A 14,749-nucleotide genomic window follows, 5' to 3' on the forward strand; every position below is an offset into this window, starting at 1 on the left:
AAGCGCGCACAACCAAAGCGCGCCGACAAAACCATGTTGCTAAAACCACGACGTCATCAACGCGCCGACAACAGCGCGGCAACAACAGCGCGGAAACAAAAAGCCGATTTAACTTAAGGTAAGGGTTAGGTTTAGGGTTAGGTTTAGCGTTACGTTTAGGGTTAGGGTTAGCATTACGTTTAGGGTTAGGGTTAGCGTTAGCGTTACGTTTAGGGTTAGGTTTAGTTTTACAGCGCGCTTCTGTCGCCGCGCTGTCATCGCCGCGATTCAGCACTCATTCGTCGGAGCGCTTTAGAACACGTGGTTTAGTCGGGCGCGGTTTTGTCGTTTGCACTTTTGTCAGTGAACCATTTCAATCGTCTCTGCAATGGTCCATTTCAGTAGACCCTGAAAGAATCACAGTGCAGAGCAAGGCAGGTAACCTTGGGAGGTGGAAGGGCTGAGGATGTGTCTTTTTATCTTTTCCAGAAGACGACAAGACAACGGCATCAGTGGGTGTCTCTGATTTTATTTTTCTCCTTCAGAGGTAATTTTACTTCTATAGGTTATACTGTCAAAGTCTTTATCCAGATTCTTGTAGAGATATAAATCCCATGAAAATAAGGGTTAAGTAGACTTAAAAGTCTATTTCTGATCTTTGAACGTGAGTTACCCTTACCGATGTGAGCATCCAAGCAAACTCACTGGCTGTCAACAAAATTATAGATATCTATTAACAGTTCACTACTTCCTGAGGGAAAGAAGCCACTTTGTCTTCTCCAGGAATGAGTAGAGATTCTGTATATACAGTGACTGACTCTAAAGAACAAAATTGGATAACTCCATGTCTTCTTCCTTCCTTCCCGCTATCTGAACATGTAGCAGATAAATGTATTGCAAATATAAATGAATCAATTGGCACCAAAAGGAATACTTTGAGAGAGCATACTTCAAATTATATAATCTATTGCATTTCAAGCTCCCCTGGACTGCTGATCATATTAATTATGGAAGTTCTTTCAAAGCAATTTCATTGTATTCATAATCCTCTTCAGAGAGAACAGAGCAATCTGTTTAATATATACTAGCCATAAATAATGTAGCTTCCTATTTGCAATGTAACATTTCAGGGGATAAATTAAAAAAAGTATTTTAATGGCCATTTTAAAATAATATTGCCAGAGCAGCGGGCTATTAATATTTCACTTGGCCACAAATCTTCATAAAAATTAATATCTTGTATCTTTGGAAATAGCCTGCCAGCAAACGGTGTTTGGGATGTAATGATTTAACAATGTGAATGGAACGGATTAATAAGAAACTCTTCTCTCTTTCTTCTTTCTTCTCTTCTGTTGCAAACACTCCCTGGGCCTGAGTTCCAGGGGGGGATCATCTCTATAGTCAAAAAGAAGAATCCACATAAAAGGCAGATGGGTGGAACCAGACTCAGCTATGAAATAATGAAGAATGCTCAGCTATATGGGAAGCATTTATCTGTAGTTAAGGCAATGTTTGTCAGCCATTTTGAATCCAGAGTAAACATGAAGAGATTGGTGCAAATGATGATGGGCACACAGAATAAATATTCAGCATTCTGTTCCCACAGCGGCCAAGCAAATCCTACGAGAAACCCACAAGTAGGACAAGAATACAAGAGCACTCTTCCATTCATGTTCCCTAGCAACTAGTACCTACAGATATACCAGAGGCAATCTATAGCCACGGTGACTAGATGAGATGAACTTAATGTTGCTGAGAAAATCTGTGTGTTGGGGATAGTAATCTAGAGATATGAAACATGTATCTTTAACCTTATCTTAAAGCCATGCCTAGGGAAATAACATTTTTTTTTGACATCTCCTTCTTCCAGTTGACACCCAGGTGATGCAACCACACCCACAAATATAGTGTGAATTAATGGCTATGTTGGGACTGGAGGAGGTTATGTATCAAAATGTGGACTGGGGAAGTAAAGAATATCCACTGTAAACATTCTCTGGAATATATTTTTCTCTAAATGCACATGTCTAAATAATTGTGGTTAGTAAGAAAAAAGAGATGTCTTTAAAATATATATTTCATAGGGGAAATAATGCCGTGTGTGTGTGTGTATAATAAAAAAATAACATAAATAACATAAATAAGACTCATCACCCTCTATACAATTCAATTCTGCAGCAGGGTGTTCATCAACAATGGAATTGTCTAGAGAAAACAAGATTAATTTGATATATATTAGGAAAGACAAAACACATTTCTAAGTTTCTATTTGGTAATATGCTTCTTTAAAGGCCCACATGTGTCAGAACCAAGACATCTTTAAATGATCCTCTTCATATTCTCCTTATGCTAACAAACATCAGCAAGAAACTATACGTACCCATCCTTAAGACGTCATAAGACCAAACTGTAATTGATAAAAATATATGATATGCCTATGTACAAATATGGGTGTGATCGTTTCAAGCAATGGGAAGGAGGCATTGGTTTTATGGTTTCCCAGACATGGATGTATATTATAACAAAATATTGTAATACAAACTTATTTTTCATCCCAGAACAAGCTAAACATTCTGTCCAATAGGAGATACCATAACATACAATGGGAAGAAAAACTACCAGCTCAGCTTCAAATACTTTATCGTTAGAGGATAATTGCCTTTATGGCTTTAAATCAATGTGAAGGGCTCCAGAAAGTGATAACCAATGAGATTTCTAGCATAGCCTTGCTGGCATGATTTGTCTGCCAGAAATTCATAAGACAGTGTGTTTATAAAACTGCACATTCCAAATTATCCCTTTCCATTTTTCTTGCCTTAAATTTATCGCTGGCAGGGAGAATCCCAGCAGCATCATTTTATCAGTGTCTTGCACATCTAGGCGTGCGTGTGCATTTGTGTCTAAATATAACCCACTTTGAATGGTTACACCCTCCCCTTTTTGTTCATGGCTTCAATATGCCGAGGGACTATTAAATGCTTTTGTCTAATGACATTACAACTTGTACCCTGATCTTTTTCAAGACAGATCCTCCTTGATCGTTCTTTTTTCCCTGGGAAGCCAGCTGAATGCCATTCAACAGCCTATCCGTGCATCTTTTAAAAGATACCGCAAAACCCCACATCGAGATTTTTGCTTTTGCCTATACCTCACCTTCCGCCGTCCCCTAACCATACAGAAAGGGCTGAAGCAGAAGTAAGAAAAATGCCTATTCCCTTCTGCTTTGGCCATCACAAGCTTGTCATTTTTGCTAGCAGAAATATTTGCTACACATCACCAGAAATTGCCTGCTCATCTGTGACTAACCAACGCAGTGAACAAAATAAAGATGCAATGGAAAACAGCATTTTAAAAATAAAATTAAAAAAAAAAAATCAGTGCTGTGTCTTCTTCCCCAAAACCAGTGCTGCCTGCTTCAGGAAAAGGGGAGGGGGCTGGGGATACTAGCGATCTTTAGAAAATGGCTCTTCCAGCTGAGGCAAACCCAGAAAGGGCTCCCACCACCACCACCACCACCCTGGCAATTTAGCCGGGAACCCCAAAATAGGCTGAGATGGGCAATCCCCGGATATGGAAAAAGCAAACGGGGTTGATAACAGGCAAGGGGCGGGGGGGGGGGAGGTCTTGCAAATGGGAGATCATCCACAGCCAAACCAAGGGAGGAAAAATCAGGCGTATATATGGATGAACCCCGCTGGTTTAAAACCGGGCCAGGACAGATGATACCCTGAAAGATATATACATATGGAGATAGATAGATGATAGATAGATAGATAGATAGATAGATAGATAGATAGATAGATAGATAGATAGATAGATGGATAGATAGATGATTGATAGACAGATAGACAGATAGACAGATAGACAGATAGATAGGATAGGATAGGATAGGATAGGATAGGATAGGATGGAAGGTAGGTGGGTGGGTGGGTGGGTGGATAGATAGATAGATAGATAGATAGATAGATAGATAGATAGATAGATAGATAGATAGATAGATAGATAGATAATAAATGGATGGATGATAATTTGATAGATGATAGATAGATAGATAGATAGATAGATAGATAGATAGATAGATAGATAGCTGGATAGATAGATAGATGATTGATAGACAGATAGACAGATAGACAGATAGACAGATAGACAGATAGACAGATAGACAGATAGATAGGATAGGATAGGATAGGATAGGATGGAAGATAGATGGGTGGGTGGGTGGGTGGGTGGGTAGATAGATAGATAGATAGATAGATAGATAGATAGATAGATAGATAGATAGATAGATAGATAGATAGATAGATAGATAGATAGATAGATAGATAGATAGATAGATAGATAGATAGATAGATAGATAGATGGTTGTGCAGGGGCCTTTTTTCTTTCTGCCTTGCCAGCCCGGCTCGGGATACCTGCGCCGCCTCGGGGAGACTTAGCAACAAGTTGAGCCAACTTGAAAGGCGGAGAGCATCACTTTAGGAGCGGTGGTGGAGAAAGGGGAGAGCGGGCGGAGAAGGGAGGGAGGGAGGGAGGGAGGCCGGTCAGCTCGCTCGCAAAGATGCTTACCACCAAGACTGGCACCCCCGCCGCCAGCGAGTAGAGGAGCACGGGGGGCACCGCGCTGCCCTCCTCCGGGCCCGGGTAAGGCTTGCGGTAGGCGCTCTCGTAGCAGAAGAAGCCCTGCAGGTTGACCGTGAAGGTGTCGGTGTACTCGAAGTAATAAGCCAGCATCACGGTCCCTGCCATGATCACCATCTGGAAGTAAAGCATTCTGGTAGGAAGAGGAGGAGAGGGCACTGGCATGGACTCCGGCGGCCGCGGCAGCCCCCCTCCCCGGCTGCGCGCTCCGCCCGCTTCCCGGCGGCATCCACCGGGGAAGGGGGCGGCGGCTAGTCCCAGGCAGCGGCGGCAGCGACGGTGGCAGCTGGAGGAAAAGCAGAAGGAGGAGGAGGAGGAGCACCGGGCGTACCACCAAGTCCCCGGGAAGGGGAGAGGACCGTTCGCTCGCTGGGACCCCCGGCAGCACGTGGAGCGGCACCCGGGCCCCGGACAGCTGCCCTGGGAATGGAAGCGAGCACGTGCCCGGCCGCTGGCAGCAACCCCACCCCCGCGCCGCTCGGAGGAAGGAGGGGGCTGCCCGCGTTCCCAAACTCCGCCGGGTTTTTAGAGGCGATCCCGGCGCAGCGAGCGTGAGAAGGCGGGGAGAGCCAACGGCAAAGCGCCTGGCCCGCTCCGCGGTTCTCGCTCGAGCCTCCTCTCAATGGGACTTTGGAGGTGCGGGGTGGGGTGGGGTGGGTGGAAGCTGGCTCGGGTGCCGCCGCCGAGGACGTAGCGACTATCGCGGCTTCCAAGCTGCGAAATCGCCTCCCCGGAGGGGAGAGTCGGGCGCTCTCCAGAAATCAGGAAAAAAAGCGGTGGTGATTGGGGGGGATCCCGGCTGATCCTGAGATTGCAGACCCAGCAACTCTTCAAGGGAAACCGGGCCGGGTTTTTTTTGTCCCCCTGGGGAGGTGGCGAGGATTCTGCAAAGTTCCTGGTTTCCTCCGGGCGGATTCAGCCCTTCCCACCTCGCAGCCAAGCCTCTCTCTGTCTTAGGGCTGGCCTCGGCCGCGATCCGCAATCCCGCGCTCGATCCCTTGCTTGGAAACGCGGCTGCCGTGGCAGCCCCGGTGCTGTTTCTGAAGCTGCATTGGAGCTGGAGGGATAGGTAAAGGGGTGGGTGGGTTCTTGTGTGTGTGCATGCATGTGTGTGTGTGTGTGTGTGTGTGTGTGTCTGCCTCCCTCCCCCAGTAAAGAATTTTGCTTTCAGTCTTAAAAACACACACACACACACACACACACACACACACACACAGCGGAAGGAGTAACTCCCCAGTGCGCCAGTTGGAATATGCGCGATCTTTTCCTCCTCCTCCTCCTGCAACCCCTACATGATTGCAAACTCTGGCCTTGCTCTTGGATCCCAGTGCGTCCAGGACTAGCCTTTTGAACCCAGATCTAGGTTAAAAGCAAGGCGGTTTCCTGAGTAGGGTGTAGCTATTCACCCACCAAACAGCCCAACACCAAAAGCCACCACTTCACTCCTTCCACCCCTGGACCAGGCAGATCTGCCTTCAAGATTCTTCAAGGAAAACCATTTTTATTTTATTTTTTTTGCAAAATCAAAACTGCAACAGAAGCAATCAAAGCAGGACATTTAGTGCGTCAGTTGAACACAATATCTCAGGGGTTGCCACAAAGAAGAGGGAGTCAAAACTATTTTCCAAGGCACCCGAGGGTAGAACAAGAAGCAATGGGTGGAAACTAATCCAGGAGAGAAGCAACTTAGAACTGAGGAGGAATTTCCTGACAGTTAGAACTATTAATCAGTGGAACAGCTTGCCTCCAGAAGTTGTGAATGCCCAAACACTGGAAGTCTTTAAGAAGATGTTGGATAGCCATTTGTCTGAAACAGTATAGGGTTTCCTGCCTAGGCAGGGGGTTGGACTAGAAGACCTCCAAGGTCCCTTCCAACTCTGCTGTTGCATTGTTGTAAATGTGTATGCACAATCTATATAATTTACACAGCGGCCACATTGCGGTGGCCTGTCCATACAGATAGTCCTCAACTTATGACAATTGGGACCTGAATTTCTACTTTTAAGTTAAGTGGTTGTTAAGTGAATTACTCCGTTTTACAACCTTTTTTGCCATGGTTGTTAAGCGAAGCATATAGTTGTTAAGCCAATCCAGCTTCCTCCCATTGACTTACCTTGTTGGTAACAGTTGGGAAGGTCAGAAATGGGGTATGGCCCTGGGACGCTGCAACTATTGTTAAATGCATGCTAGTTGCCAAGCACCCAAATTTTTATTAATTTGACTATGGGACTGCTATAACAGTCATAAGTGTGAGGACCCCAGGTATAAGTCACCTTTTTTGCGGTGCTATTTTGACTTCGAACAGTCACTAAATGAATGGTTGCAAGCTATTAACCTCTACTCTGTTTCTTCCCTTAATCCATAGGCAGTGTCCTTATCTCCAGGCCACGATATAACGGTTCCACCACAAATGCGAGAACGACAAAAGCGCATCTGACTAAACCGCGGTGACAAAACCGTGCCGTCAAAACCGCGGCGACGAATGAGCGCTGAAGCGCGCCGGCAACAGCGCGCCGACAGAAGCTCGCTGTAACATAACCCTAAACCTAACCCTAAACCTAACCCTAAACCTTACCTTAACTTAAATTGCGCTTCTGTCGGCGCGCTGTTGTCGGTGCGCTTTTGACATCGCGGTTTTAGCGCCGCGGTTTTGTCGGAGCGCTTTTGACGTTCGCGCTTATGTCGTGCCACGGATATAACCCCAAGATATCTTTAGCTATGCCTATATAAAAAGTAACATCTTTACCTACCTCTCTCCATTAGCAATTTATTTACTAAGCTTATTTCACATGGATTCTCCTATGCTTGATAACACCACCTTTCCTAGTTTCCCTTAAGGAAGAGAACCTCTAGTCTTTCCATTGGTGAATAAAGAATAATAGAGTTGGAAGGGACCTTGTAGATCATCTAGTCAACCCCACCCCGCTGAAGCAGGAGACCCTTACACCATTTCTGACAAATGGCAGTCCAATCTCTTCTTGAAAGGCTCCAGTGGTGAAGTTCCCACAACGTCTGAAAGCAATCTGTTCCATGGGTTGATGGTTCTCACTGTCAGAAAATGTTTTCCTTATTTCTAGGTTGAATCTCTCCTTGATCAGTTTCCATCCATTATTCCTTGACTGGCCTTCAGGTGCCTTGGAATATATGACCCCCCCCGCCCCTTTCTGTGGCAGCCCCTCAAATATTGGAACACTGCTGTCATGTCTCCCCTGGTCCTTCTCTTCACTAGACTAGCCATCAGTGGTGGGTTTCAAAAATTGTTCGAACCTACTCTGTGGGTGTGGCCTACTTTGTGGGAGTGGCTTGCTGCCCATGTGACCGGATGGGAGTGGCTTGCCGCCCATGTGGCCGGATATGAAGATGCCGACGACACTTGTCAGAACCACCTTAAATTACCTCACACACAGCCCTGGCATGCATAAGAATATGATGTAAACTTGTTTTTTAAAAGGCATCTTTGGTTTGCGTTAAAACAACTTCAACACACGCAATGTTCTGATTGCACCACAAACGCAGTAGTCATCCTTGCCTTTCACAGAGGCACTGAGTTTTATAAATATGAGCATGATAGTGTAGAATAATCATATCCAAGGACCAGTGGTGGGTTTCAAAAAAGTTTGGAACCTCTTCTGTAGGTGTGGCCTGCTTTCCGGGTCCACTGGTGGAACATCTTCTAACCAGTTCGGTAGATTTGACGAACCAGTTCTACCGAATAGGTGCGAACTGGTAGGAACCCACCTCTGCTTGACCCCCTCCTCTCTGTGGCAGCCCCTCAAATATTGGAACACTGCTGTCATGTCTCCCCTGGTGCTTCTCTTCACTAGACTAGCCATGCCCAATTCCTGCAACCGTTCTTCCTATGTTTTAGCCTCCAGGCCCTTAAGAAGAAAGATTTTCACCCCTCTACTTTAACAATACTTAGAAGGGATTTCTCTGCCACTTCTAATCCCGAGGATGCAAATTGAATACAGAGAAGTCCTCGACTTACAACCCCAAATGACCCCAAAATTTCTGTTGTTAAATGAGATGTTTGTTAAGTAAATTTTACCCCACTTTATAACCTTTCTTGCCACGGTGGTTAAGTGAATCCCTGCAGTTGAATGAATCTGGCTTCCCCATTGACCGCTTGTCAAAAAGTCGCAAAAGGGATCACATGACCTTGGGACACAGTAATGGTCATAAATATGAACCAGTTGCCAAGCATCTGAATTTTGATCACATGATCATGGGCATGCTGCAAAGGTCATAACTCTTAAAAATGGTAATAAGTCACAATAGTTGGTGCTGTTGTAACTTTGAATGAGATGTGTTGTAAGTCAAAGACAACTTATACCTCTATTTACATAAACCTTGAATTGCACAGGCTCACCTTCCCACTGGTTAAACAATGCCTTAATGTAGCATATTCAAAAATAGCTATACACATTTCACTGTTGATTGTAAATGAGATGGAATACTGTGAGACTGGTTTAGCTAAGCCCATCTTGCCCATCTATAAAACAGATTATAACTCAGGAACTTTTCCATTCACTTTGTTACTCTCTTCTTACCATCAGCACCACCCTATCGGTTTTCTAAAGTTTATATTCTTCTTTTTTTATATAAGTAAAAGAACCGGCTTTTTACTGGCTTCAGCAACTGGCAACACTGAATCAACTTTGGCTGAATCAAATTAATCAGAATCAGATCTGTTGACTATTCGGATAATTTGAATCACTAACTGAAAATTCCAGTGCTGTGGATTAGATTCAGGAGTTGAAAAGAACTCAGTGACGGTGGGAGCAAATCATAGTAAGGCCTTCTGATGGTCAAAATGCAAGAGCCAAGGTGGCGCAGTGGTTAAATGCAGCACTGCAGACTACTGCTAGATCAGCAGGTCAGCGGTTCAAATCTCACCGGCTCAGGGTTGACTCAGCCTTCCATCCTTCCGAGGTGGGTAAAATGAGGACCCAGATTGTTGGGGGCAATATGCTGACTCTCTGTAAACCGCTTAGAGAGGCCTGAAAGGCCTATGAAGCGGTATATAAGTCTACTGCTATTGCTATAAAAATATACCCTGCGTATGTATTCTCCAAGAGCAGTACTTGACTCACCTTATATTGTTTTCAAACTGTGAGTTATTTAGAGAGATCAACTGAAGATTGCTATGGAAGATTGATGGAAAACATTCTGTCCAAAGGTAGTGTTACCTAGACAAGCAAGTTTAACAGAACAATAAAAAAATAAAAAGCCCAATGCTGCCTAGTAAAACCGGTGAAAGTTTTATTACACAATTGCTTAATTGGCACTAGAAGATAATATATGGGAACAGAAATTGTGGAATTGCAATACAAATGCTAGATAGATTACCCCTATGGTTGGGCACAGTTTCAGTTGGAAATTAAGTAGGTTCTGGGGGAATACAGATTGGGAAAGGCTGCATTATAACCTTATCTAATCTCGCAAGAGATTAATAATCCAATGTGAAATCAAACCCAAATAATGAGTTCCTGTTTGTGTATTAAATAAAGAGAGGATACATTTCCCCTAGGCTCTTTCAAATAAGGAAGAGGGGGGGATTGCCTTGAATAAATCCGTGGCACGACAAAACCGCGAAGCCCTTATCCGCGGAGACATAAGCGTGTCGCTAAAGCCGCAACATCATCGTGCGTCATCACCGCCGCGACAACAGCGCGGCAACAGAAGGGCGCTTTAAAACGGCACCACGGCAGAAAGCCGATTTCAATTAAGGTAAGGGTTAGGATTAGGTTTAGGGGTTTGTTTTAAGGTTAGGGTTAGGGTTAGGGTACTGAGTGCTTGGGAATGCGCGGATTTGCCCTCCGTGATTATGTCATCGCGGTAGGGTTGCGTTTTTCCTTAGCGCTTCGAACAGCACGAATTAGTGTTCGCGCTTATGTCTCTGCGGATAAGGGCTTTGCGGATTTGTGGTGGAACCGAATAAATCTGGTGGCTTCTTATTCTTCCTTGAAATGGATCTGGCATTCAGCAACAGCTGCTACCCCCCCCCCCAAAAAAAAACCCCACCACCCAGCATCTCAGCTAGATTCTCACACTTTACTATGCAGCACATCTGTACTTCAAAACAGAAAGGGAAAACCTGAAAATATTCAAGCCATTTAAGTCAACTTCCATAGTGCTTAGCAATCACATAGAGGAACTTGATGCTGATGTACAAATGCTGGGTTCTTTGCTTAAGGTGTGTTGAAAAAGCAAAATATTTTTAATGGTGGAGGGAAAATGTGCATTGAGGCTGGTGCAGTCAGTATTTCTAAAATATTTCTAATTCTAATATTTCTTTAAAAAATAATTTGTTCTTAATTAATTTATTACTTAGGGGAAGTCATGCTTGAAGGATGAAGCTGAAGGATCTAAACTGAGTCAGTCACTGGGACCAAATATATATTCTTCTAAGCTTCCACCTCATGAGGATGGGCTCCAACATGAGCCCCAAAGCTTGGAAGAATAAACCTTTGATCACAAATTCTAATTTGGTTAAACAGTGTTCTAGGTGATGTCAATTATCCTTTCAGGTCAGGAATTTATATTTTTGAGTCCTTGACAATCCGGTGAAAGCTATGGAACCCTACTGAGAAACAGAAATATGTAACTGCATAAAATAAGATACCCAAATTATGAACTGTGTTAAAAGATGATCGATTATTCTGAGATGTAGTCATTAAGTTATTAAAAATATGTAATTAGTAATATGTGTGGTTTTTTTTTAAATACATCCACACAATAATTTTAAACAGTGAGGTTTATTGTTTTGGAGTCCACAGATACTTACATTGTGGGCTTAAATTCATTTTTAAAAGAGAAGCTAAATTTCAGTTAGAGTTTATTGAAAATGTATTTTCATCTTAGTCCTGAAATCTATCCATGGAACCCCAGGGGTGCTTTAAGTGTGTGATTAGTCAGCATCCAGTTCCTCTGCATGATTATTAAGCACCTTTTTATATAACAAACACACACCTACAAAAAAAAAACCCAAGCAGTTTATCAATAAGCAAGTAAATGAAGATTTGGGAACACACTTTCTCATATTCAGGAATAGTAGTGATCATGAATGGCCCAGATGCACCCAGCGGTTCCACCACAAATCCGCGAAGCGCTTATCCGCGGAGACATAAGCGTGAAGACTAATTCGCGCCGTCGAAGCGCTAAGGAAAAACGCGACCCTACCGCGATGACATAATCGCGGAGGGCAAATCCGTGCATTCCCAAGCACTCAGTACCCTAAACCTAACCCTAAACCTAACCCTAAACCTAACCCTAAAACAAACCCCTAAACCTAATCCTAACCCTTACCTTAATTGAAATCGGCTTTCTGCCGCGGCGCCGTTTTAAAGCGCCCTTCTGTTGCCGCGCTGTTGTCGCGGCAGTGATGACGTGCGGTGATGACGTCGCAGCTTTAGCGATGCGATTTTATCACCGCTATTTTGACGAGCGTGGTTTTGTCATGCCACGGCACCCAGCATGTCTGAAAAAAAGGATCCGTGTTTTTTCACTGCCTTCCTTGTAGTAGCCTGGCATAAACCAGTCCTAGAATCTCAAAGGAAGGAGGAAATTCTACAAATACAATCACACAAACAGGCAAAACCTTTTTTTTTTAAAGTACAATCAAATAACTAAACATAAAATGCTATCATAAACATTCAGATCTTAAAATGATGCTGCTTTATTATTTTACATGCTTCCGATATAAATCCACAAGGAAGAAGCATTGCAAATTGCTTGGCTTCCTTTACATCATCCTTCCACTGCCTGACAGCCTCCAGATATCCAACAATAAATAATAGATGGCGTGTTGTTTTTTTTAGTATAGAACTAAACCATAAACCAACAGTTTGAGTAGGATCCTTTAAATCAACTGTTCTTTCTAACAACCTCTCTCGGAGACCCCCCCCCCCTTTGCCAAGCAGAGGAGTGGCATAAAGATCAAACTGCACTTCACTTCCTGCATTTTAACTATTTTTAAGCCTGACTTACAGCTAGTGGATTCTAATATCAAGAGGAAGCAAATGTGATAAATATTTGCAGCATAAAACCTGAAAGCACGCAAGGGAATTTATCAGGTTAACAATAATACGAGACAGCAGCTAAAAGATATAACAGACAAATAGTGGGTACAATAAAAATATGTAGCTTGGTGTCAAGCGGGACATATTGCAATTTTGGGGAAGGCGGGCTGGATTCATGTTGAACTTCCATCAAGGCAGTGGTTTGGAGACCTTCCAGGGAAAAACTCAAAACTTAAGAATGCTGTTACAGAAAAATACAATGATGTGCTCTAGGCTGATAAATCAACAAATTTCTCTCTATATAAAATATGTTCCCTGATATCTAGAAAGTTTGCTCTACATGGGGCTGCCCTTGAAGAGTATTCGGCGACTTCAGTTAGTCCAGAATGCGGCCGCGCGAGCGATTGTGGGTGCACCTCGCTTCACCCACATAACACCTATCCTCCGCGAGCTGCACTGGCTACCTGTCGATCTCTGGGTGCGCTTCAAGGTGCTACTTGTCACCCATAAAGCCCTACATGGTAGTGGATCTGGGTACTTGAGAGACCGCCTACTGCCAATTACCTCCACACAACCTATTAGATCTCATCGATTAGGCCTCCTCCGAGTTCCATCTGCCAGTCAATGCCGACTGGCAACTACGCGGAGGAGAGCCTTCTCGGTGGTAGCTCTGACCCAATGGAACGATCTCCCCGTGGAGATTCGTACCCTCATCACCCTCCAGACCTTCCGCACAGCCCTCAGAATCTGGCTATCCCATCAGGCCTGGGGCTAAGACTGTAACCCGCCCGAATGGTATGAATGTTGTGTTTTTAATTATGTATTGTCTTATATGTTAAAAGTTTGTCTCCCCCCTCCCCTTTTAAGTTGTGAGCCGCCCTGAGTCCCCCCAGGGAAAAGGGCGGCATACAAATAGACTTCAAATCAAATCAAATCAAATCAAATTCTTCCCCTGGAAAAATTATGGGGCTTTGTTTTGGGTTCCAAGCCCTTCCCATTTTCAGGAAGCAACTAGACTTTCTTGTTTTTTCTTTTGAAGATGTTTCGCTTCTCATCCAAGCAGCTTCTTCAGCTCTGACAAGATAGTGGGGAATGGAAGGATTTATATTTCTTGCAGACAGCAGGTCATTTGCATCCTTTTAGAGGGTCCTTGAAGCACTTGGAGGTTTATCTGTGTCCTTAGGGTCACCTGAATGGCACTCCTGGTTCCTGTAGTCTGCAAATTTTCCTCTGGAAATCCATTCCTACTCCCACACCATTCAAAGTGTGTTGTAGCAAAAAGTCTGGCTAGGTTCTCAGTCATCCAGGTCACAGTCGTCCCGAAGGTGCTTTTTCAGGAGGCAAATGGACTTTCTTGTTTTATTTGCTTGTAAAACAAGAAAGTTCAGTTGCCTCCTGAAAAAACACCTTTGGGACAACTGTGACCTGGCTGATTGAGAACCTATACAGACATTCCAAGCCCCTGTGCTTTAGATTTGATTTATTTATTTATCTAGAATTCATTTTAAGGGATTTGAATTTTTCTTTTATATACTTATGTGTTCTGACCCCCCCATCATCCCACACCAACACACACTCCGAGCCAAAGATAAGTTACGGCATTTAATTAACAGACAGACAGGTCCTTGAGAGCAAACCGGCACAGATAAGACGTGGCAACAATCCAGCCTGCCAAACTCACAATAATGTTCTCCGACATTAGTTCCTGCATTGACTTCTGCAAAAGGGGCGTGTGCACAAGCAGTCCTTTTATAGTCTGGAGAGGAACCTAATGACCACCAGCTGAGTGTAATTACCTCCTGTAATTGCGTAATTGTTCCTTAGCCTATTAGCTCTCCGGTGCTGGGCATCTAGGAACAACTCCCTTGGCTCCTCCCTACTGCTGAGGTCTGGATCACACTCCCTTGTCTCCTCCCCACTGGTCCAAGGCTCAGGTGCCTCCTGGTGGCCAACCAGCCTCTCTGCGCCCTGCTCGGAGTCGGAACCCTGTCCAGGGTCCTCCACATCCTCCAAAGCCGACTCATAGGACCAAACTAGCTCGCTCTCTGGTGGCGCAGTGGTTAGAATACAGTACTGCAGGCTACTTCCGCTGACTGCCGGCTGCCTGCAAT

The 14,749-nt window shown here is 44.2% G+C and overlaps 1 protein-coding gene across 2 annotated transcripts in view; it reads right to left on the bottom strand.

The window, feature by feature from the left end:
- Positions 1 to 4,865, bottom strand: part of PLPPR5 (phospholipid phosphatase related 5) — a 100,657-nt gene extending 95,792 nt beyond the window's left edge. Inside the window, exon 1 of one of the 2 annotated variants that reach the window (XM_032218803.1) lies at positions 4,546 to 4,865. In XM_032218803.1, coding sequence (XP_032074694.1) covers positions 4,546 to 4,782 — 237 coding nt within the window. In that variant the 5' untranslated portion in view covers positions 4,783 to 4,865. The remainder of the gene's footprint in view (positions 1 to 4,545) is intronic. The other variant, XM_032218802.1, reaches the window with a different exon arrangement.
- Between the last annotated feature and the right edge of the window lie 9,884 nt (positions 4,866 to 14,749).

This window comes from Thamnophis elegans, chromosome 5 (genome assembly GCF_009769535.1).
Source record: "Thamnophis elegans isolate rThaEle1 chromosome 5, rThaEle1.pri, whole genome shotgun sequence".
Taxonomy (NCBI): Eukaryota; Metazoa; Chordata; class Lepidosauria; order Squamata; family Colubridae; genus Thamnophis; species Thamnophis elegans.